Below are 24,657 nucleotides of genomic sequence, written 5' to 3' on the forward strand. Positions count from 1 at the left end.
CAAAACTTGGCCCCTACATCTCCATTAAATATTCCCCCTCTCACCTCATAGCTATGCCCTCTAGTGTTGGTTTTGTTTTCCCTATCTATGCTTTTCATAATTTTCATAATTATATATTGCCATTGCCAAATGGTAGCTAATTTCCTTGGAATTAAGTGTATAACAGTCTCGATTTTTTTTAAACAATTTAACTATAATCTTAAAGTTCTTTGTTTGGTCTTGTTTATTGATCTGTCATTGATTTGACCAGTACGCGCTGGTCTTTGTAACAAAGAACAGATGTAACTCGTTGACACCAATTAATAGTCAGCAATAAAGGATACTGGCGGCACTCGGTGCTTTACGAATCCGTTGAGAGAAGCGTAACAAAAATTAAAATGCCGTCGCCTATTCCTGTGCACCGAATTTTACCGAAAGGATTTCCAGCTGCCATTACTCTGCGGCCTTGTAGCAGTCCCAACCAGTTCAGAGGGAAGAGGCGAAACTTCTCCTTTGTAAAGCAGAGCAATGGGGAGTTGCCACAATGTCCTTGGTACACGGTCATTTGGGATGAATTGAAGCTACTCGACCTTCTAGGCTCGGGCGGCTTCGGCTGGGTTTACAAAGGTATTTATTATGGCAAAACTGTCGCAATAAAGAAGGTGAGAAAGTGCACGAAGAACAAGCTGGCTGCGAGGCAGAGTTTCTGGGCAGAGTTAAACGTGGCGCACCTGGCGCATGAGAACATTGTGAAAGTGGTCGCAGCCACCACGTCTGTTCCCGCGAACCCGCAAGCCGAGGATAGCGTGGGCACCATCATCATGGAATACGCAGGAGGGACAAGTCTGGACCATCGGATCTATAACTGCGCGCACCCGCTGGACGTCGGGGAGTGCTTGAGGTTTTCCAGTGACATCGTGAGCGGACTGAGTTTCCTCCACTCGCACAGCATCGTCCACCTGGATGTGAAACCAGCCAACGTCCTGATCACAGAGTCGGGCCGTTGCAAAATTGGGGACTTTGGCTGCTCTCACAAGCTGGCGGCGACCAGTGACTTGACACCCAATGGCCAGTTGCGGCACCTAGGTGGTACCTACACACACCGGGCGCCCGAGCTGCTGAGAGGCCGTAACGCCACCCTCAAGGCGGACATTTACTCCTTCGCCATCACGCTGTGGCAGATGATGAGTGGAGACCACCCCTTCTCGGGCGATCGGCAGTGTGTTATGTATGCAGTCGTGGCTTACAACCTGCGCCCTTCGTTTTCGCATGTATTCGACGAGACTTTGGTGGGCCGGAAGGTTCGTTCGGTCATCGATCACTGTTGGAAAGTTGAACCAATTGATAGACCTAGTGCAGAACAATTGTTTGAAACTATTACTAACTTGAATTCGCTATTGTAGTAGAGAATAAATATTTTATAAAGTGTATAATTAAAACAATACGTTAGTGCTGTGTGTTGCTGACTAAAGTGTGAAGAAACCTGACATTGTCTAAATAAAGAATAATTCTGATCTACACTGTATTTACTATTTGTTCCTCTACCAGTAAACTCGGGTAAGTGGAAGAGAAGGGGTTAACACGTCTCCTTAATTAGAATTCGCTGTGTTCCAGTTCCATCACGTGAAATGCTGCGAGCCCCTTAATTCCATACATTTATTTTGTTTTCCTAGGCTTCATTTACGACCTATGTGAATGTTAATTTTCAAACTCCTCGAGCTCAAACGTCAATATTTGTTTAACATCAGAATTTGGGTTTCTATTGCACGATGAAGCAGGGGACGACGCGTTTCCGAGAAACCGCCCATGTTTGCCCGGCAGTTTTCCTTTTGGTTAAAATTCCAGCATCTATGGTCTCTTGTGCCCCAAGAACCAAATAGACCAATCATATTGAAGTCGTGTGCATCTTGCTGATGCCCAGTCAATGTCTCAAAATGGGAAATATTGTCAATTAGAAGACTCGCTTCGCTCCAGCGGATCATCTGACCTCTGTGCCTATAGATGCCCTGGGTTGGCGTTCACTAACACCCACTCCCGAGACAAATATCGCTGATCGTTTTCCTCGAGTTACTACCAATTGGACTTCACCCGCGAATGAGCAGAACACATCGGATAAATGCACGTGAAGTAATTTTTGATTCAAAGAAAATCTCGAAGGGAGTTTAATATAGGGAGGTTTCACGGCAGTCGGGTCACGACCCATGACCCGTGCTGTTGCTACGCTACTCCAAGTGGAGTACACGCGATGAACTGCAGGTAGGCACTTACCATTGTTTCCAGCGTAGCGGGTCCGTTAAAACCCGCCGAAATTGTCAATTTTTGCGCTGTAAATAATTATGGAAATCGGGATAAGCGTGAGAGACATTTAGCCTACTTCAGAATTCCAAAAGTGAGGAGAAATTACTAGATAGAAGCGAGAGCTGAAAGGACAACAACAGACAGAGTGCTTGGCGAACATTGGCCGTTTGCTCACTGCATTTCATCAACTAAGGCATTGTTTGTATTTTTTCTTGATTCCTTTGTCATCTAAAAAGTTTCAGGTGATAAATCTGGCTGTAAAATTTTAAAATCGCCCATGGTTCTCAAGTGGGTTTTTACATGCAAAAAGAAAAGGCCTCTGAAGCAAAATTTACAGCTAGATTTATCACTTCTGAGACTTTTTAGATACCAAAGGAATCAAGAAAAAACACAAATAATGCCTTACTGGTGATGAAATGCAGTGAGCAAACGCGATAATTCCCAATATTTTCAATTTCGATATCTGCACGGCCAATGTTCGCCAAGCACTTTTTAGCTGTTGTTGGCTCTTCAGCTCTCACTTCTCTTTACCTTAATTTCGCTTCACTTTTGGAATTCTGAAGTTGGGTACATGTCTCTCACATTTACCCCGACTTCCACAATTTTTTACAGAGCAAAAATTCAACATTTTGGCGGTTTTTAACAGGTAGGAAAGTACGTGTTTCTTGCATTAATAACATATACCAGAAGTTATGGATGTCCTCCAGATGGATTGAGCGGCTCCATACGTCAAGCCCTATGACCCAGTGACCTTACGTGCAACCCCCCCTATAGATGGACACTAATTGTTTGTATGGGCCGGAGCCTATATCTGGGGAGGAGCTTCTCTCGTTTTGTAACTCCAGCCCTCTGAAACCGTGGATCTCATCATCCTTTTAGGTTTAATGACATCCACCCTTTAGCTAGATAACCAGAAAGGCACACGATATTCCAAGGGTGGTGTCGCCAACATCTTGTAACATGATGTCCCACCTCGTGTACTTCGCATATCATCCTGATTTAAATCTTTTTATTTTGAATTTCACAGCAATTTGCATACATACAATGATAACAGACAGTGACAGTCAAGGCATAATTGTGCAACAGTACGTAAGCGACCCTCAAAGCCCTTACCCTTACCCACCTTCAACCCACTCGAATCAGGTCGGAACCAAACGGGGACAAAAAACACTCACATACAGACACATGCACACAAATATGGTAAGATAAACGAAACAAAAAGTACTGGCGGGAAAAAAAAAGGGGTCACTAATAACAGTAAATAAGTAAGTAATTAAATAAATAAGTGTGGGGGGGGGTTAAGGGGAGAGCAGCTGCAGTAGAGCAGAACAATGGCGGAGACCACTCAGACCTTTTCTGAGTCCGGGGACAAGTTGAGAGAGTTAACAAGTTCCAAGAAAGGGTTCCATGTATCGAGGAATGTCTTGGTAGAGCATTTGAGAAAGTTTTTCAAGCTTTAAATTGTAAAGCACCTCCTTAATCCAGCGGGTGTGTGTCGGGGGACAGGTGAGCCTCCAGTTAAGCAAGATCAGTCTTGATGTCCCACCTCGTGTACTTCGCATATCATAACAAGGTTGTAAGAGCTAGGACCCGTTTCACCGCAACAGAGAGGTTGGTGTTGGGAGGGGTACCGAAAATGGCTGACAGTGGGTTTGGAGGAATAGTCTGGCCGTAGGCTCTGCTTATCAAGTCAAAAGCACTCCTCCACAAGGCTGCTAGCTTAGGGCAAGACCAAAACATATGGCTATGGTTGACAGGAGATTGATTACATATGTTGCAGGTGTCCCTAACAGCGGGGTAAATTATAGATAATCTTGCATTTATGTAGTGGACTTTGCGAAAGATTTTGCATTGGATTAGGCCATGACGGGCACATATGGAGGAAGAATGGATCAAATCCAAAGCAGAGTCCCATTGCTGGTCTGTTAGTTTCGTATTCAGCTCACCCTCCCACGCAGCTTTTAATGAGGTATGAGGTTTCAATATAACCGACCCTAACAAGTTATACAAAACAGAGATGCATTTCTTCCAGTTGGGATCTAGAGCTAAGATGGTATCGGTCAGGGTTTCAGGGGGGCGATTTGGGAAATGGGGGAATGTCTTCTTCACAAAATCCATAATCTGGATAAAACAAAAAAGGTGGGAGTTTGGGAGGCTGTAGTTGGACGAGAGCTCCGCAAAAGACGAAAAGATGCCATCCTTGTATAGGTTTTTGATACTACTGATACCGTTGCTATGCCAGGTTTTGAATGCGTGGTCTGTACTTGAAGGTTTAAAGATGTGGTTTTTAAGCAGTGGAGTCAAGATGGAAGGGCCTTGTAAACCAAAGTTTTTCGTGAGTTGACTCCATATCTTGAGCGAGAGGGACGCAATTGGGCCTGCACCCACAGATGTTATAGGAAGGGGGAGTTGAGAGCATAGGACAGACCGCAACAGGCGATGTGAACTCGCCTTTTCCATGTGTACCCAGGTCGGTAGGTGGTCGCAATCATCATTCATCCAATACAGGAGTTTTTGCAAGTTAGCTGCCCACTAGTATCGCCTAAAGTCAGGAAGTGCCAAACCGCCGTCACTCTTAGGAGACTGCAGTATCACCTTTCGGATTCTAGCCGGTTTGCTACCCCATAAAAATTTAGATATTGTCCTTTCTAATTTATCAAAAAAAGATTTAGTGATATGTATAGGGACGTGCTGGAAAAGATACAGGAATTTGGGTAGGACGACCATCTTGACCAGATCATCCTGTAACTAGGTTACCCTCATCATTTTTTAATCAAATTTACCTCCAATATATATTTTTTAAAAGGTTATTATCCGATCTGGATCATAAAATGTCTGGCTTTTCTTTCCTTCATGTTAATTTTGATCAAAAGGTTAACATTTACCGAGTTCAATGCTGCACCATACGCAGTGAGAGTTTAGATTTAGTTTTTTTTTCTTTTCTGGGGCGTGAGGACTTCGCTAATTTTATTACCTGCAGGCTACACATTCTTAACCTATCTGTTGTCTCCAGTAGGTCCGGGAAAATTCGGAATCATCTTAATAGTGTCCACAGCATTCGTGTGCAAGTTCCCAATTCAAAACTCCATTGGCCTCTGCTCTTCTATCTGTTTACAATGTTTTATCCAAGAGTATATTTACCAATGACCAATGTTCTGGGAGATGCTATTTGACCTGCTGAGTTACTGCAGCATTTTTTTTTTTTTGTTTGTAAAACAGTATCTGCTGTCCCATGTTTCTCCTTTCATAATCATACTTTATTAGCCAAGTATGTTTTGCAACATACAAGGAATTTGATTTGCCATGCAGTCATATTAATAAAAAGCAACAGAACACACAAAATACATTTTAACATAAACATCCACCACAGTGACTCCTCCACGTTCCTCATCGTGAATGGAAGGCAGCAAAAAGTTCAATCGCTTACCTTCAGCTGCTGCTGCATGTAAGAATTACATTGTTTAAGAAAGAACTGCAGATGCTGGAACAATCAAAGGTAGACAAAAACGCTGGAGAAACTCAGCGGGTGAGGCAGCATCTATAGAGCGAAGGAATAGGTGACGTTTCGGGTCGAAACCCTTCTTCAGACATCTTCCGCTGAGTTTCTCCAGCATTTTTGTCTACCGTAAGAATTACATTGTTCCGTTTCGGGACATATGGCAAATAAACAGTCTTGAATGGTAGTACCAAGGGGATTCAATTGGAATGCCAGGAAAATAATACTGCGATCTGCATAAATAAGTGCTTTATAGTCAACATCGACTCAGTGAACCAGAGTTCATCCGTGTACTGTTTGATGCTATTATTATCCCAGAAGGGTCTCGACCCGAAACGTCACTTATTCTTTCTCTCCAGAGATGCTGTTCTGCTATGTTATTCCAGCATTTTTGTGCATACCTCCCGAGCGTAACTGTGGGTGAAATTATGGTAAAGTGAAAGGTAAGGGAATGTCACTTAAATACAGCTCCCAGGCTGCAGGGAGACATGCTGAGGGGTGCACTGGAGCTTGGCGCAACAACTAGAAAGACTTGCAACAGCATGCTGGAATGTAGAACAAGGAACAAACTGCTGCAAGAACTCCGCGGGCCGAGCTTCATCTGTGTGGGTGGGAAGGGAACGGTTTTGATTCAAGACCCCGCATAAGGACCAGGCTGGATCTTAATTGAAGATCTCAACCCAAAATATCAACAATTCCTCGAGTTCTTTCAGCCATTTATTATTCTTAGTTTCAATGCAAAGGTTTTGTGGGGAAGGACTGCCGTCTAAAGTCATTCTGCTATGAGACACTAACAGAAAATGGGAATTGTGTAAAAGCCTCTCAAGCGCCTAAAGTGTTGTATCCCGCGAAAGGGGGAAACATACAGAGCCCCAGTCGGGATAAGACTGTGATCCAATGAACACACACACAAGGAGCAGCTCTTGTTGAAACCCCCCCACTCCCCCCAATCGGGCTTGTGCGCGGCTCTCCCTCGAAGTAAGCATTTGCTGGAGAGAGTAAACCCTTGCACTGAGCGCTGACTCTCTCCAGCAAAGATACTACTCTTTGCTCTCCAGGGTCAACTGGGCACGCGCGCCGCTGCCGCTTGTTCCCGACTCCCGGCCCGGCCCGGCCGGCAGCGGGCCAGCGCACGCGCACTCCCTGCCTCCTCCGTCAGCGAGCGCTCGGACCAATCAACGGCCGCCCCGCTCCGCTGCCGCTTCCCTTCCGGGGCGTCCGCGCGGATGTTATTTAAGGTCCGACGGAGGCGGCGCCACTTCCTCTCGAGCTGTGACCGGGCGGTTGGTGCTGCTGCTGCTCCTGACTCACCGCTGTTCGCTCGCTCTCCGTGTCCCAGCCGGACAAGTCGACGGATAAGTCGGTCAGGAAGTCACCATGGTGAGCGGCCCGGCGTGTGTCCGGGCGGGAGTGAGCAGGCCCCGGGAAGGGGATCGTGTGTATGGGGAGGGCCCGGGGCTCTCCACGTTGCCGCTCTGTGTTGGAGCGTGGCCCGGAGCGCGCGGGCAGGAGGGAGCGAGCCGAACCCCGGGGCTCTCCACCTTGCCGCTCTGTGTTGGAGCGCGGCCTGGAGCGGGCGGGAGGGAGCCGAACCCGGGGCGTCTCCACGTTGCCGCTCTGTGTTGGAGCGCCGGCAGCCTCGATGATGCGGGCGGGCGGGGGCGAGCCGAACCCCGGGGCTCTCCACCTTGCCGCTCTGCTCTCGGTGCCCATGAACTTGCTTTGAGTCACGGATTCGTTTTCAAGAGTCAGATTTAGCTCTTGGGGCTAAGGGATATAGGGAAGTAGCAGGGACGGGGTACTGATTTTGGATGATCAGCCGTGATCATTTTGAATGGCGGTGCTGGCTCGAACGGCCTACTCACTCCTGCACCTATTTTCTTTGTTTCTAAATGTCGACCACGTTGATCATCGCAAGCCCATCCGCGACAATCCTATTTTATTCTTTGTTCTTCCCCCTGCCATTCACATCAACTCGCCCATTACACCAGGGTTTACTGGACACTTCAGACGTCTGCTTCTCCACGAACTTTCACATCTATGGGAGCCACAATGTTGCAGGAAATACCAAGTTGCATATGGCAGATTCCTCCTACCAATTGCGTAAAGACGGGTGGAAGGATACATGTTTTAGGTAGAGGCATTTGTATACACACATTCTGATACATTAAACGTTTGGGCTAAACTGGTATTGAGTCTCAGACTAACTTGGCCTTTTATCTGGACTACTGTTAGAGAAGAAATGCTGTAATTATGCAGAGATCTGGTTAAGAGGTGGCTGAACAGGACAAAGAAGTATGAACTTGAAGGAATAGATTTACTAAAATAAATTATGGCAGTATGTTAATGAAAAACATTTGAAGAAAAACAGTAAAATGTTAAAAGGATATTTAAATGTCACGGTTTCAATGTTTTTGTTTTGGTTTGAAGAAGGATCTCATCCTGAAATGTCACCCATTCCTTCTCTCCAGAGATGCTGCATGTCTGAGTTACTCCAGTATTTTGCGTTTACATTTTTGATTTAAAGCTCACATGTCTATGTTCCTCCCCGGAGTAAAACAGGGCCAGATGTAAGGTGCTTTTTAGCCCTCTTCAGTGAGATGCCACTTTTAGCTGAATCGCAAATCTGGTGGTAGAAGCCTGTAACATCCGTGGCTAAAGGTTCTAAAGACCCTGAGGCTCAGATGGCTGACTGCCAGGTTGCTTGGATCATTCTGTTTCTCTGTAAATAGTGCTGCCCTACAGCGCCAGACACTCGGGTGCTGTCTGTGTGAAGTTTGTACATTTCCCTGTGACCTGGCTTGGTATAATTGTAAATTGTCCCTCGTGTGTGGGATGTTGGGCCTGTACCTCACTGTAAACTAAGATATTGATAGCACTTGATCAACAAGCATTAAATTAGCTTCATTTGGTTAACTTTATGTAATTCAACCTAATGCTATCATGTTTAAGAAAAAACTGCAGATGCAGGAAAAATCAACGGTAGGCAAAAATGCTGGAGAAACTCAGGTGAGGAAACATCTATGGAGCAAAGGAATAGGTGACTTTTCGGGTCGAGGCCCTTCAAACAAAATGCTATCATAATCAGTTACAACATGAGATACATTTTTCCACATTACTTGGAAGACTTACATCATAAACTTCAAATTTGGGGAACCTAATTTTAATCTACATCTTTTTATTTTCCACCCCTAAAGGCATTTAAAGATGCTGGCAAAGCACCCGTAGAACAGGAGGTTGCAATCCATCGCATTCGAATCACTTTGACCAGCCGGAATGTGAAATCACTTGAGAAAGGTAAGCATAAATTTGTACTTGGGAGACTAGACTAAACGTTTAAAGATGGAATTTACAAGTAATTTGGGTTAGATTTTCTGACCCAAACTTTTTAATCTTTATGTAAATGGCAGAGCTGCCAAGTAGTACGGATTTCCCATATTTTGTACGGAAATGTGATAAGAATACGGATGTACGGATTTGCTTTGTAAAATACGGGGTTTTTTAAATATGGGCAGAGTTCCTGTTTCATCTTCCTGCTTAAAAAATGCAAGGATATAAAAAGTCATACTGTAACTCTAAAAATTATAGCAGATTCAATCTATTAATATTTTAAATTTCAAAATCGGCTTGATTATTTTCTGTACGCTTTGATCTGCCTGTCCCGCTCCAGGTTTAAACAGCGGTGTCAGTTTAGCGTGTGGGAATTTAACCCATAGCGCTAAAATAGGTTCTAATTATACCAGCTGGAGCGCTATTGCCGTTACACATAGCACTATGGCCACAGTGCTGTGGGTCACAGACTGTTCGGAGAGGGAGGGAGATAAAAAGGAAGGAGAGGGAGGGAGGCTTCCAAAATGGCTAAAAGCAGGAAGCAGCCATTCAAACTGAAGTATACTAAAATATGGCAATGAATGCACTGTCAAGTAAGGTGCGTAGAAGACATGTCAATTGGTAGCTAAGTTATGCATTCTTGTACTCTTACATGGGTATGACCGCACATAAAAACATTTTTTTCAGCAAAATGGCACTGTGTAAAAATACTGATTTCCTCAGCAAAATACTGATTTTCAGGTACCAGAATACTGAAATGTTCTGACAAAACTTGGCAGCTCTGAAATGGGCATAATTGAGTAAAATTGAATCAGTGCATCTTGCACAGCAAAGGTATCTTGGATTTATTGAGACAAACGTGGATTGCATACATGGATCTAATTTTGAACATACAAGCAAAGCAGAAATTTGTACATGAATTAGTGAAGCACTACTTTTTATACAATGAAATTGTATTTACTGGCAAGGAGGATATTCTCTAAATGATCTACATGATTTATCTATACGCTATTCTGAGCCAGTTTTGAAGATGACCATGTAAATTGTGGAGTTGTTTGCTTTGTTACATAACTACTTGTTGTTCCTCCTGCAGTTTGTGCTGATCTAATTCGTGGTGCCAAAGAGAAGAACCTAAAAGTCAAAGGACCTGTTCGCATGCCCACCAAGGTGTGATGCTTCATATATTGATAAATATATATCTGTGCATTCTGATGGCTTGTGACCTTGTATTTGCGGTCCAGAGAAATTAATGGGAGATTATAATTTAGAATGGCCATATAGTTCAGACTATGTCTTGGTATACAGAGATGAATAATTTGGAAGAGATTGAAGTGTCTTTAAACATAATTCTCATGTAATCTACAAGTAACAGGTGGATCTGGTTGCTGCAGTAACATTCCTCAACTTCCTTTGGAAATCCGGTAACTTATTGCATTACTGTCTATGAGAATGGTTCAGTGTCCATTGGTGCACACGTACCCAGGTGCAGTAAAATTCCTCTTTTACATAAAATACAGTAAAAGTCATGCGATATACAAGTATGATCATATTTGTACACAAGTAGGAACAGTAGGTTACACTGAGACTATACAAGAGTCGCCACATATCTGCTGCCATTTTGTATGATTCAAATTCAAAGTTATCCTCAGTAAAAGTTCCTGGATTGGCCTGGCCAGGTCCCCCATTGCAACCAAACTAGTTTGCCTTTATTGCAAGGGGAAATATCAGGTGTAAGAATTTAGACTAGGCTTTAAAGATACAGCGCAGAAATGGGCTCTTTGGCCCACCGAGTGCACCGACCAGTGATCGCCCTGTACACTAGCACTATCCCACACACATGGGAAATTTACCATTGTACCAGAGCCAATTAACCAACAAAGCTGTCTATCTTTGGATTGTGGGAGGAAACTGAAGCATCCGGAGAAACGTACACGGTCACAGGGAGAACGTACAAACTCCATACAGACAGTCTCCATAGTCAGGATGGAACCCGAGTTTCTGCCGCTGTAAGGCACCAACTCTACTGTAGCACCACTGTGCCCTAATGTAATTGCTTTTGCCCACGTGGAGGTGTTTTTTGGTCCCATTGCCCACAAAGCATGTACTTAGACGAAGTGTAGCAATGGCTCAAAAACGAATATTGCAAAAATAATAGTAGTATCAATAATACATCAGCATTGAAGCGTTTTTGGTGGGATGGTTGAAATTCAAGCTACAATGGTAAGGTCTGTGAACCTACCCCAATGTTTTTAACCAAGTCCACAGATAACTGATTCTCAACCCTATCAGTATCACAATCAAAATACCTGTACTATTTGAATGTTACTTATTAATTGCAAATTGCATTTAGTGTCTTGTGACATTGGATGCAACACAGCCTTTTTTCAACTAGCAAAACAATTCCAGAACTGTCATTGGATTATTAGGTGCCTACAGATTTTTCTCTCAAATTATGTTACAATGCACTAGTTTCCTTAATAATGCATTGTCAATTTATTCTTCCTTCCTATTGTGTTTCCCTCTATACTTTGAAATTCTTAACTTCATCGGTATAAACACAATTTTTGCTGTTGCTGTAGCCATAGTCTGTAAACTTTAGTTCAGCGAGAAAGCTTAAGGGTCTTGCTGCATTTAATCACAGTAGCACTGTTATCTTTCCGTTGAAAACATTTTGGTGTGCAATAAATGCAGATCACTGGTCAGCTTTTTAGAGAATTTAAGCTATCTTTGCATGGGAGAATCAACCATATTGTGGAAAACCATTCTTCATAAATGTTTTCATTATATAACCCTTCTGATACAGCTCATTCATTCATATATCCTTCTTTTCTTTGTGCACTTTGTTTGTTTTCATCAAATAAGATTAAATTTGTTCTGCAGGAGAGTTAACATAAATTCATGAGGTTATGTACTTTGTTTCAGACTCTGCGTATCACAACAAGAAAGACTCCTTGCGGTGAAGGTTCCAAAACCTGGGATCGTTTCCAAATGCGGATCCACAAGCGCCTAATTGATTTACACAGTCCATCTGAAATTGTGAAACAGATCACCTCCATCAGTATTGAACCTGGTGTTGAGGTAGAGGTTACTATTGCCGATGCTTAAATGTCTATGGAAATGCAATAAAAAATAAAACCCTACTGTGTTTTCCAAATCTCGCTTTATTCATTTCATATCCACACATTCAAATGCTTCTCCCACCAGTGCAAGGAGTGAAATTATAGTGGTGTTTTGCATTGATGGTGCTTCATCGATTAAATTTAACAGACTACACTGGATACAGGTTTTGAGCAAAACTTCAATAAATCTTCCGAAGTGAATAAAATTGTTCTGTCTTTTGCATGCCATATATTAACTGGTTTGGAATGGAATAACAGGAATCGAGGACCAGAGGACACGGGTTCAAGGTGAAGGGGAGAAAGATTTAATGGGATTTGGAGGGGTAACTTTTTCCACGCAGAGTGGTGGGGTGTAAGGAACAAGCTGCCAGGGGAGGGAGTTGATGCTGGGACTATCTCATTGTTTAAGAAGCAGTTGGACAGGAACATGAACAGGTCAGGTTTGGAGGGTTATGGACCAAGCACAGGCAGGTGGGACTGGGGTAGCTGGGACATTGTTGGCCGGTGTGGGCGAGTTGGGCCGAAGGGCCTGTTTCCACACTATTATTCTGGCTAACAGTTATAGTTCAGTCTGAAGAAGGGTTTCGGCCCGAAATGTCGCCTATTTCCTTCGCTCCATAGATGCTGCTGCACCCGCTGATTTTCTCCAGCAATTTTGTGTACCTCAGTTATAGTTCAATGTTGGCTTTGTGTGGATATAATTGCAGATGCTCCATGTATTTGGCTGTCCTTGGCAGCAGTTTTCATAGAAATGAGGATTTGTCATTCTTCAAGTCTGAAGAAGGGTACCCGACTCAATGTCACCTATCAGTGTTGTCTAGGAAAAGTAACCCACAGAGTTACTCCAGAGTTTTGTCCTTTCTTGCCAATTGACTGTTTTGGAAGGATGACAAATCTATGAAAACTGCTGCCAAGGACAGCCAAATACATGGAGAATCTGCAATTATATTGTTTAGCTGGTTGTTTTTGTTACTATTATTTGATTGAGATCAAATGCCTATCTTTGACAGTCCCTGCAGATGGAAAGTACATTTTTTGATTGATACAGTTTAGCTGGTTCAAGATTTTATAACCTTTAAATTGTGCAAATTACAAAAGAAAACTAAAATGGATAAACTGCCTTTCTGTCAAGTTCCAATCTAAGGATAATGATGCAAATTTTTAAAGACAAATTTCTGGAAATTTTGTATATATCAACTGTCTAAGGAGAACAGCAACACCGTTTTAATGTATTAAACTGCCATCACAACTGAATGGCTAATTTCATAATTGTATCTTGGGTGTCCATATAATAACCATATAACCATATAACAATTACAGCACGGAAACAGGCCATCTCGACCCTTCTAGTCCGTGCCAAACACATAATCTACCCTAGTCCCATATACCTGCGCTCAGACCATAACCCTCCATTCCCTTCCCATCCATATAACTATCCAATTTATTTTTAAATGATAAAAACGAACCTGCCTCCACCACCTTCACTGGAAGCTCATTCCACACAGCTACCACTCTCTGAGTAAAGAAGTTCCCCCTCATGTTACCCCTAAACTTCAGTCCCTTAATTCTCATGTCATGTCCCCTTGTTTGAATCTTCCCTACTCTCAGTGGGAAAAACTTTTCCACGTCAACTCTGTCTATCCCTCTCATCATTTTAAAAACCTCTATCAAGTCCCCCCTTAACCTTCTGCGCTCCAAAGAATAAAGCCCTAACTTGTTCAACCTTTCTCTGTAACTTAGTTGCTGAAACCCAGGCAACATTCTAGTAAATCTCCTCTATACTCTCTCTATTTTGTTGACATCCTTCCTATAATTAGGCGACCAAAATTGTACACCATACTCCAGAATTGGCCTCACCAATGCCTTGTACAATTTTAACATTACATCCCAACTTCTATACTCAATGCTCTGATTTATAAAGGCCAGCACACCAAAAGCTTTCTTTACCACCCTATCTACATGAGATTCCACTTTCAGGGAACTGTGCACAGTTATTCCCAGATCCCTCTGTTCACCTACATTCTTCAATTCCCTACCATTTACCATGTACGTCCTATTTTGATTTGTCCTGCCAAGATGTAGCACCTCACACTTATCAGCATTAAACTCCATCTGCCATCTTTCAGCCCACTCTTCCAACTGGCATAAATCTCTCTGTAGACTTTGAAACTCTACTTCATTACCCGCAACCCCACCTATCTTAGTATCATCTGCATACTTACTAATGATGTCAATGACAGAAAACCTCGGTCACTATCTTGCTGCATTGTACTATTGTAGCTGTTACACACATGATGCCACCTGAATGGTTAGGAATGGGATGGTTTGGGTCAAAATTGGTTATTTCACTGTTAGAGCAGCATGTGGACAACATCTAGATTTGGAGTGTCTCGTGGCCAAAACCAGATGCAGCATTTGTACTTTTATTTATCAAACTTTAATGAAGTGTATTTAAAGTTTGACAAAGACACAGCATGGAACCTGGCCATTTTACCAACAAGCGTCCACGCTGATTACTTGTTCTCGAGTTTTGCATCCACATACTGTACACTGGGGCCGATCAAGAGGTCAATTAGCTTGTAATAGAACCATAGAAAATAGGTGCAGGAGGAGGCCATTCGGCCCTTCGAGCCTGCACTGCCATTCAATATGATCATGGCTGATCATCCAACTCAGTATCCTGTACCTGCCTTCTCTCCATACCCCCTGATCCCTTTAGCCACAAGGGCCACATCTAACTGCAGTAGAACCTCCCTGCTCCTATACTCAAATCCTTTTGCTATGAATCTTTACTTCGGAATGTTACAATTTAGTTTGAAGTATGAAAAGTGTGTTACGTGCTATCGAGTCAGCGGAAAGATAATACATGATTACGATCGAGCCATTTGCAGTGTCCAGTTGCATGGTAAGGGAATAATGTTTAGTGCAAGGTAAAGCTAGTAAAGTCCGATCAAGGATAGTCCGAGGATCACCAATGGTAGAACAAAGCGAATCCCCTTTCATACTACACTTATATTTCTTTCAGTTTTTAGATGTTGTTTTAAGGAACGACCTACTTTGTTATTTTGCAACGCCATTTCCTTCATTAACCCCGTTTCGTTAAAAGGAGGTCCCTTTAAGAATAATTAACGCGACCTGAAACAGGTGTGACAAACTCCCATTTTAAAAGGAAAATGTGTGACGTTTACTGAAACATTTTGTCTGTTACATAGACAAAGTTGGTGTGACCGTGTTTGGAACCTCTCTGCCTAATAGGTTGGGACGAATTGTGTTTGGGTAGTGGTCTGCGCAGAAAGTCGAGGAAAAGTTGGACCGTTTTTCCCCCAACAGACCTAACCTTGAAACAGCAATTGGCTTAAAGTTTAAACACTACCGAGTTTGGTTTTGACCATTTTGTTTATGGTTGTGATGAACGTTCTACACTCGTTTCCTAACTTTATTTTATGTTTTTAAACGAAATTAAAAGTTCTCTGCTATTTTTAGCGATTAAATCCGAGAGTTTAGCAAATTCCCGATGTCCCATTAATCTGTGTCCGATATAAGTGAAATCTTATTTATTGACCATTGATGATCCTTTTAACGCATTGGTAAGTTTTTATAGTGAGTATCATCCCATGCCACTTAGTGTTAAATGATGTAGCTTTATTTTAATGTTCGCGTCTATAATGATTGTGTTCTAAGTTTATGTTCTGCAGCACGTTTCAGTCTAAACTTCAAATCGCGTACAACGTTCTCCCCAAACATGGGTGTTGTGGACGCGTAGGGTTCTAGGGAAACCGTGCCCTTCCTCGGACTCTGGACGTGCTAGTTTAAAGATGAATGAAGAGAGTCTGAAGGGTTGAAACTCGAAACGTCGCCTATCCATTACCTCCACAGATGCTGCCTGACTCGCTGAGTTGCTCCAGCACTTTGTGTTTTTGTTCAAAATTCCAATCACGGCGAATAAGTAACTTTCATTTCCTATCGGTATATTGCAGCAATCATGACTTCCCCGTCCGAATTTTCCACATTCCATGAAGCACAAACCCCGGAGCAACGTTTGTTGGGTCGATTGGACGAAGCAACTACCCAACGAAGTCTTAAGGTTGGTCCATCGTGCATTTGGTCTAGGTTATTGCTCCTGGTTAGTGTGCCACCCCAACTATACGAATTATTGTTCTGCTTATTCCAAACAGGACGACAGTCGTGTGAAACCATCTGCGACCGAGAATCAACGGCTTAAAGTGTATTTGAGAGTGAGACCATTTTTAAAAGCGGAATTGGCAAACACCGAATCCCTGGTTAGCAAATGCAATCAACGTACTAAATGACTTTTTATCACGAAGTGTTGTCAAATGTCACTTATTTTGTTTGAATTAAAGCTCAAAATTTCAGCTCTTGATGTAATCGAACATTGTAGGAATTCATAAATGACCTTGTTTCTATTGCAACCATGTCAAGTCCAGTTTAGTTGTCACATACGCATAGAGATGTGCAGTGAAATGAAAAGTGGCCATGCTTGCGAATTGTGAGGGAAAAAAACTACAAAATAGAATAGAACAGAATCAGTAATTAGATATTTGTGAGAAAAAAACAGAACAGTAAATTGGTACAGTAAAGTTAGTCCCTGGTGAGATAAGAGTTTACAGTCCTAATGGCCGCTGGGAAGAAACTCCTTCTCATCCTCTCTGTTTTCACAGCATGGCAATGGAGGAGTTTGCCTGACCGGAGCAGCTGGAACAGTCTGTTGCTGGGATGGAAGGGGTCCCCCATAATGTTGCTGGCTTTGGATCTGCACCTTCTGATGTATAGTTCCCGCAGGGGGCCAAGTGTAGTTCCCATAGTGCGTTCGGCCGAACACACTACTCTCTGCAACTGTAGAATTATTATTTGGGTGCAATAGATTCTCAGTGCAGTGGGTGCGAGCTTGCTGTACTGTTACACTGAGAATGTATGATATTCCTTTTAATATTGATTCATCTTGTAAGCTTGTTGATTTTGTTAACTTTTACAATCTTGAATGTGTGTCTTAGAGCTGTGTGGCAATAAAAGATTCAGAAACTATTGTGTTGGCAGCGCCTAAACATTCAAAGACTCTGAAAAATAGTGGCAGGGGAATTGGTCAAGCTGTACACAAGTTTACCTTTTCTCAGGTGAGTGATCATTTGATAATATTTATTTGTAAACCTGATTCTGGAAATTGCTTCTGACTACTACTAAGCTTCATTTACAGCAGTTCTCTTCTGCCATTCCATTTGGGAAAGGATTTAATTTACTGCATTTTCTTTTATGATGAACTGCTCTGTTGCTCATCACTTTAATTGCTGCGGATCAGAAGATATTTTTCTAAATAGCTTTGTTTGCTCAATTGTATTTTATTTACTTATGGAAAATTAACCTCCTTAATGTAGGCATGCCTGTTTTCCATACCTCTGTATTCCTTTTCCTCTGAGCTTGCCTTTGTCCCCCAGCAGTAACCTGTGATTTAAGAAAAAAGTGGCTGTGGATTGTGTCTCTGGCCACAATACTTGCATTCATTGTCCCTGTACAGCAGTGGTTCCCAACATGGGGCGTACGCCCCACAGGGGGGCAATTTGATTTTTAAGGGGGGCAATTGAGCGCGACTGAGGAGGTCTGGGTCTAAATTTTCGATTTTCATTTTTTTGGATTTTCCATCAGGTAAACATATGTAGTTAATGTTTCCGATGTTATTTTGAGTAAATAATTTTTTGGGGGTAAAAAAGGTCTTTATTGTGTAGTTATTACATAATCACCGCGCCATCGCTCTTCATGCACATCGCACGAAGCGCGCGAGGTCATGGGAGAACCTTATTTATTGAATTGGATTTAGAAATGCGATTCAAAGAGCTTTTGCTAAGTTACCCTTATAATATCTATTTCCTCCGTTTTCTCTCAAGGGAAAGCAATCCATTTTCTGAGAATTATTTCTTTGTCTGCTCATGCTAAAATGAGTAGTGCAGGCAAGAAGAAAGTTTGTCAGTATTCAGAGGAATATTTAAAACTTGGTTTCCATGATGAACGGTCACCTTTCTGCCTCTTATGATAAGAATTATATATCACCTAATGGGGGGGGCATCAGGATTTTAGAGGTGATTAGGTGGGGCATGGCCAAAAAAAGGTTGGGAACCACTGCTGTACAGAGACCAGAAAGAATGGCATAATTCTTCCCTAGAAATGCATTAGTGAATCAATTGGGATTTCAGAATAACTACTTGTATAATTGCTTTACTTGGGATAAATGTTTTAAAAATTGCTAATCATATTTATGGTTGTGCCTGCTTTTTTTTGCTCAATCCAAAAATGGCTGAATAAAACACGTACCTATTATTTTGTACTAAATTTCATCTTCACAAAATTTTATATGAATTTTTGCATAGATGAAATTGGAAATAACATTACCAAATTCTGCAGCAGTGTTCAATAATGGAACCTTCAGCCTTCAGCCCAAGCCTTTTATTTGGGTTTTTCCCTACTGTGGCATTCTCTCAACTCAATTAGCATGACTCAATTGGTATGCACTTTATCTTTGCCAGTGTGAATGATTTATTTCAAGAAGTGTTCTCTTTTCATTGCCCTTTCAAATCTTTCATAATTTTAAAGATCCCTGTACTTCGTCGATGTTGGTTACGTAAATGGTGTACAACCCAAGTTCATTTCCATCTGGGTTCATCTCTAAGTTGTGAACTCATTTCTGATGTTGTCATTTGTTTCCGTCAGGTTATTGGTTTCCTGTTTTAAGCTTGGCCCGACATGCTAAGGTGATATGGCCTTTCTTCTGGGAGTTATAGCACTTGTCCATTTTGAACTAACAAAATTGGGATGAGTGATTACCGTTGCAACAATAACAACTGGCTCCCGCCATAGTTTGGTTTTGGTTTAGCGCCTCTTAGTTTGGCCATAGGTACTGCCTTGTGACTGTAAATGACCACTGCAGTCTGTGGTGGATGAAACTTGTGAGCATTCTTTGATGTCATCTACATTGTGGTAGCAATCTTGCATGCTTTCTCGAATGTAAGATCTGGAGTGTTCATGAGTTTGGACTGAATTCATTCATCCACTAGACCACAAACAAATCTGTCGCGTAGTGCGAGAAAGGTTCCAAAGTTACAGTGCAAAGTTAAGCTTTTCAAGGCAACAATGTACTCATTGATTGTCTCATTCTGCTTCTGGTTTCTAGTGCCATAATTATAGCTTTCTGCAATTTCCAGAGGCTTTGGGTCTTATAATGTCATTGAATGGCATGTCTTTTGCTTTTATGGGTGCAAGGAGATTCACGAGTGTGCCGTACACTTCAGATTCAGATTCAGATTCAATTTTAATTGTCATTGTCAGTGTACAGTACAGAGACAACGAAATGCAATTAGCATCTCCCTTGAAGAGCGACATAGCAAACGATTTGAATAAATAATAATAAGTCTCCGGGGGGGGGGGGGGGGTGGTGATTGGCAGTCACCGAGGTACGTTGTTGAGTAGAGTGACAGCCGCCGGAAAGAAGCTGTTCCTCGACCTGCTGGTTCGGCAATGGAGAGACCTGTAGCGCCTCCCGGATGGTAGGAGGGTAAACAGTCCATGGTTGGGGTGAGAGCAGTCCTTGGCGATGCTGAGCACCCTCCGCAGACAGCGCTTGCTTTGAACAGACTCAATGGAGGGGAGCGAGGAACCGGTGATGCATTGGACCGATCAGGACCGGTCAGGATCAGGTCAGGACCGATCTCCGTGAGCAGAATTGCATTCCTGTGTTCGCAAATGGCCTTATTTGTTTCAGTCATTACCTCTCCTTCGCCGCTAATCTCCATTATGTTGTCTGCCGTGAAAAACATGTTCACTCTCTCCGAACGGCTCTCTACTCTTGTTGAAAGTGCTAAGGTTTCCGATGTAGCCTGTGGACGCCGCCATCGTGTCGTTCTCATTTAAAAAAAAAAAAGTCTGTTCAAAAACCATGATTTCCTTTCCTGTTCACTTAAAACATAGCTGTACAAAGGCTGTACAGCTTGAGGAACTCGACAAAAAAAAAACTCAGTCTAAAATCCTATACAATCCCAAGGACGCGATCTTGCCACATAGACACAACATAGAGATAGCCTGACAAACTCTAGACGATTTGTACAGCTGCTGTTTTAAACTACAGTCCCATACATAGAAGGATCTGTGGCCTTTCGTGTCCAGTTCGCAAACAACTGCGACACAGATGTGTATTTGGTGTTTAAAATGTTAAACAATACTGCATGTTGCAAAACAGTCCTGCACTCTATTTAAAGGATGAGTTCACAAACTCTATCCCGCCCTCGTCGCCAATTTTGTTATATTCCGGCCAGCAGAATGAAGAACAAGACTTACACTGGTTGCCTGGATCATGAGAGAGATTTATTACCCATCATTCCCTGCTTAGATTGAACACCAACTCATTAACATACACTTGAATATGTATGAACACATTACAATTCCAATCTCTTCTATCTTTCTGATGGTTCTGAATATGAAATCTGGGTTCTATTTCCTTTTTTTTATAAAACATTTTTTAACAGAGTTATTATCCTTTGTTAGATATTTGGACAGAAAACCAGTCAGACAGAAGTCTTCAATGGCACAGTAAAGGATCTAGTTAAACAATATCTCCAAGGGCAGAACAGTTTGGTGTTTACTTATGGAGTTACCAATGCTGGGAAGACCTACACTATTCAAGGTATGTTGTTAGGAGAATACAGAAAAAAATACAAGGTACCAGACAAAAATGAGAACTGATTATGGAGATATTCAGAAAGCTCCATAAAATATGTTCCAATTATTTACTTGCATATATCATTATAGTACTGAACATATGCTGTAGAACAAGTTACATGCGTTGTACAGTTAAATTCTGATAGTGATAGTTAAGTTCTGGTAGAGATTAAACAAAAGTATACACCTCACAATGTAGAAAGATTGCCCAGGTACATCCTGTTAACAAAATGCAGGTCAAATTTAACACTCAGCGAAGTGCGGATGTAACCCAGTACCATGCAAACCAGACTTCATCCTCCCATTGCATAAAGGAAGATGATCGCAGATGGCTGATTATGCAGCCCTAGGATGCTCTTGGGGTAGTGTCCAGGTCCAATCTTTCCCATTCATTAATGACCGTCCTTTCATCATAAGTGGTGATTATACAATGGTCAAACCCATTTGGAACTCCTCTTCAAAGAAACAGTCCAGGACTGCACTTGTGCAGAATGTAGACATCGGTTGGTAAGTGGCAAATTCCATCACAAAAATACCAAGCCATGAACATTTTCAACAACAGGTCAAATGAATAAATGTTTGGGATGGTGAAGCAATATCAACCAGTGGATTGCTTTGTCCTACATTGAGCGAGTTGCAGGCAAGTGCAAAGTATTCCGAGATCACTGACGTGCTGTGTAGATGATGGAATGGCTTTGGGTGTCAAGTTAATTCTGGACTTGCTGTAGAACGGTGTTGTCAGGGTATCTTCTTCAGTGTTTCAAGAAGGTGACAAATTACCTTTGCCTTTCATTTCTTATTATTGTCATCTTTTTTGGCTAGTTATTTGAATATTAAAAACAATATTAAATATAATAATAATTACATGTGATTAATCATAGGTACTGGTAAAGATGGAGGTATTTTACCAAGATCATTGGACATGCTATTTGATCACATAAAAGGCAGACAATATCAAGGTATGGATTTAAAGCCACATGTTGGTGACGTGGTGTTAAAACTGGACAATAATCAAACCCGGCAAGAAGAGGCTATTAAGTCAGCAATCTTTTCCTCACAGAGAGAGGTGATGTTTAACAAAAATGATTCTCTAATCAAATTTTGTAATAATCGTAATGCGTATTAAAACATCTTTTCCAATTCTGAATTGTTTATCCTGCGGAGATGTATATAAACTAAAACAAAATTTTCAAAACTAATAATTGAATTGAATACATTTTATTAGCCAAGTATGTATACATACAAGGAATTTGCCTTGGTGCTTTGCTTGCAAGTAACAACATGATATACAGACAATTAATAATAAAACATTATAATTTAAACATGTGAAGAATGAAATAAAATACCAGAGCACAAGGAGGCTACAGACTTTTGGCTGTTGAGTCTACTGCTCATGGAAAAAAAAGTTTTTATGTCTGGCTGTGGCGGCTTTGACAGTCCGGAGTTGCCTTCCAGATAGAAGTGCTTCAAGTAGTTTGTAGCCAGGGTGTGAGGGGTCAGAGGTGATCTTACCTGCTCGCTTCCTGGCCCTTGCAGTGTACAGTTCTTCGATGGGGGGAAGATTGCAGCCAACAACCTTCTCAGCTGATCGAATGATGCGCTGCAGCCTCCGGATGTCATGCTTGGTGGCTGAGCCAAACCAGACCATGATGGAGAAAGTGAGGACAGACTCTATGATGGCAGTATAAAACTGGACCATCATTGCCTGTGGCAGATTGTGTTTTCTCAGCTGCCGCAGGAAGTACATCCTCTGTTGGGCCTTTTTGACTGTGGAGTCAATGGTGCCTCCCATTTAAAGTCCCTGGAGATAATGGTTCCAAGGGACTTAAATTACTCCAGAGATGTGACTGTGGTGTTGTTGATGGTGAATGGTAGGAGGGGAGGGGGAGTTCTCCTAAAGTCTACTATCAATTCCACTGTCTTAAGAACATTGAGCTCCAGGTTGTTATGAAGGCACTAGGACGCCAGCTGTGTCACTTCCTGTCTGCAGGCAAATTCCTCCCCATCCTGGATCAGCCCAATCTGGGTTGTGTCGTCCACAAACTTGAGAAGCTTGACAGAGGAGTCAGTGGAGGTGCAGTCATTGGTGTAGAGAGAGTAAAGGAGAGGGGAGAGTACGCAGCCTTGCGGTGCTCCTATACTGAGCGTTTGCGGGTCCAAGATGTGCTTTCCCAGCCTCACATGCTGCTTCCTGTCTGTCAGGATGATCCACTGACAGAGGGGTTCAGGCCCAGTCAACTGGGAGAGGTTGGAGTGTAGTAGCTCTGGCACAATGGTGCTGATTGCAGAGCTAAAATCCACAAACAGAATCCTTGCATAGGTCACGTGGCGATCTAGAAGCTGGAGGATGAAGTGCAGGCCTAGGTTGACTGCGTCATCCACTGATCTATTTGCCCGGTATGCAAACTGCAGGGGGTCCAACAGGGTTTTTTGGACCAGCACAAGTCTTTCAAGGGTCTTTGGTGGGCCAGCACAAGTCTTTCAAGGGTCTTCATGATTACAGAGGTCAGGGTGACAGGCCTTCTAATGTATTATTTGGGTACGGGAACAACAGTGGAGACTTTGAAGCAGGCAGGGACAGTGCAGGTTTGCAGGGACCAATTGAAAATGTCTGTGTAGACTGGTGCCAGTTGTTCAGCGCAGAGCTTGAAGGTAAAGAATACTTTTTTGTTCCCCTCTTGATTTGACCTAAATTGATTTAATTTATATTTTCTAGTCGTCAATTAAAGTAAAGTTCAATCAAAAACTTCAGACAAATTTCAATTCAATTGGAATGCCTAAGGAACCAATAGAACATAATGAATAGGTTACACAGAAAAGCTGGAGAAACTCAGCGGGTGCAGCAGCATCTATGGAGCGAAGGAAATAGGCAACGTTTCGGGCCGAAACCCTTCTTCAGACTGATCAGGGGGGGGGGGTGGGTGGGGACAAGAAAGGGAGAAGGAGGAGTAGCCGGAAGGCTGGAGGGTGGGAGGAGACAGCAGGGGAGCTGAGGAAGGGGAGGAGACAGCAAGGGCTAACAGAATTGGGAAAAGTCGATGTTCATGCCCCCGGGGTGCAGACTCCCCAAACGGAATATGAGGTGCTGTTCCTCCAATTTCCGGTGCTGCTCGCTGTGGCCATGGAGGAGACCCAGGACAGAGAGGTCAGAGGCGGAGTGGGAGGGGGAGTTGAAGTGCTGAGCCACCGGGAGGTCAGCTAGGTTATTGCGGACCGAGCGGAGGTGTTCGGCGAAACGATCGCCCAACCTCCGCTTGGTCTCACCGATATAGATCTGCTGACATCTAGAGCAGCGGACGCAATAGATGAGGTTGGAAGAGATGCAGGTAAACCTCTGTCGCACCTGGAACGATTGCTTGGGTCCCTGAAAGTAGTTGAGGGGGGAGGTAAAGGGACAAGTGTTGCATCTGCTGCGGCCGCAAGGGAAAGTGCCCGGGGAGGGGGTGGACCGAGAGGGAAGGGAAGAATTGACAAGGGAGTTATGGAGGGAGCGGTCTTTGCGGAAGGCAGATATGGGGGGAGATGGGAAGATGTGGCCAGTAGTGGGGTCACGTTGGAGGTGGCGAAACTGACGGAGGATTATTTTTTGTATGTGATGGCTGGTGGGGTGAAAGGTGAGGACTAGGGGGACTCGGCCCTTGTTGCGAGTGCGGGGATGGGGAGAGAGAGCAGTGTTGCGGGGTATGGAAGAGACCCTGGTGCGAGCCTCATTTATGG

At 42.9% G+C, this 24,657-nt stretch overlaps 3 protein-coding genes and 1 non-coding gene across 4 annotated transcripts in view; all 4 read left to right on the top strand.

Annotated features, from left to right (window-relative positions):
- The first annotated feature begins 32 nt into the window (after window positions 1-32).
- Window positions 33-2,956, top strand: mos (v-mos Moloney murine sarcoma viral oncogene homolog). The gene has a single exon (XM_055634048.1). The coding sequence runs from the start codon at window positions 378-380 to the stop codon at window positions 1,380-1,382; it is 1,005 nt and encodes a 334-aa protein (XP_055490023.1). The 5' UTR covers window positions 33-377; the 3' UTR covers window positions 1,383-2,956.
- Window positions 2,957-6,997: 4,041 nt separating this feature from the next.
- rps20 (ribosomal protein S20) lies at window positions 6,998-12,243 on the top strand. Its single transcript, XM_055634052.1, has 4 exons — window positions 6,998-7,153; window positions 8,971-9,070; window positions 10,197-10,270; window positions 12,026-12,243. The coding sequence occupies exons 1-4, from the start codon at window positions 7,151-7,153 to the stop codon at window positions 12,206-12,208; spliced, it is 360 nt and encodes a 119-aa protein (XP_055490027.1). The 5' UTR covers window positions 6,998-7,150; the 3' UTR covers window positions 12,209-12,243.
- LOC129696785 (small nucleolar RNA U54) lies at window positions 10,065-10,127 on the top strand. Its single transcript, XR_008723406.1, has one exon. It is a non-coding gene; the product is annotated as a small nucleolar RNA U54 (small nucleolar RNA).
- A 140-nt stretch (window positions 12,244-12,383) lies between the features above and the next one.
- The window catches only part of zgc:56231 (uncharacterized protein LOC406257 homolog), a 29,549-nt gene continuing 17,275 nt past the window's right edge, over window positions 12,384-24,657 (top strand). The window contains exons 1-4 of the mRNA XM_055633448.1: window positions 12,384-16,502; window positions 17,235-17,354; window positions 20,767-20,905; window positions 21,822-22,006. Coding sequence (XP_055489423.1) covers window positions 16,236-16,502; window positions 17,235-17,354; window positions 20,767-20,905; window positions 21,822-22,006 — 711 coding nt within the window. The 5' untranslated portion in view covers window positions 12,384-16,235. The remainder of the gene's footprint in view (window positions 16,503-17,234; window positions 17,355-20,766; window positions 20,906-21,821; window positions 22,007-24,657) is intronic.

This window comes from Leucoraja erinacea, chromosome 4 (genome assembly GCF_028641065.1).
Source record: "Leucoraja erinacea ecotype New England chromosome 4, Leri_hhj_1, whole genome shotgun sequence".
Taxonomy (NCBI): Eukaryota; Metazoa; Chordata; class Chondrichthyes; order Rajiformes; family Rajidae; genus Leucoraja; species Leucoraja erinaceus.

What these genes read in the sequence shown, in the direction of transcription:
- mos (XM_055634048.1), top strand. Translation starts at nt 378, where the DNA reads ATGCCGTCGCCTATTCCTGTGCACCGAATTTTACCGAAAGGATTTCCA.
- rps20 (XM_055634052.1), top strand. An exon ending in TGTGAAATCACTTGAGAAAG is followed by an intron (nt 9,071 to 10,196) that starts GTAAGCATAAAT and finishes TTCCTCCTGCAG; the next exon opens with TTTGTGCTGATCTAATTCGT. An exon ending in CTGTTCGCATGCCCACCAAG is followed by an intron (nt 10,271 to 12,025) that starts GTGTGATGCTTC and finishes ACTTTGTTTCAG; the next exon opens with ACTCTGCGTATCACAACAAG.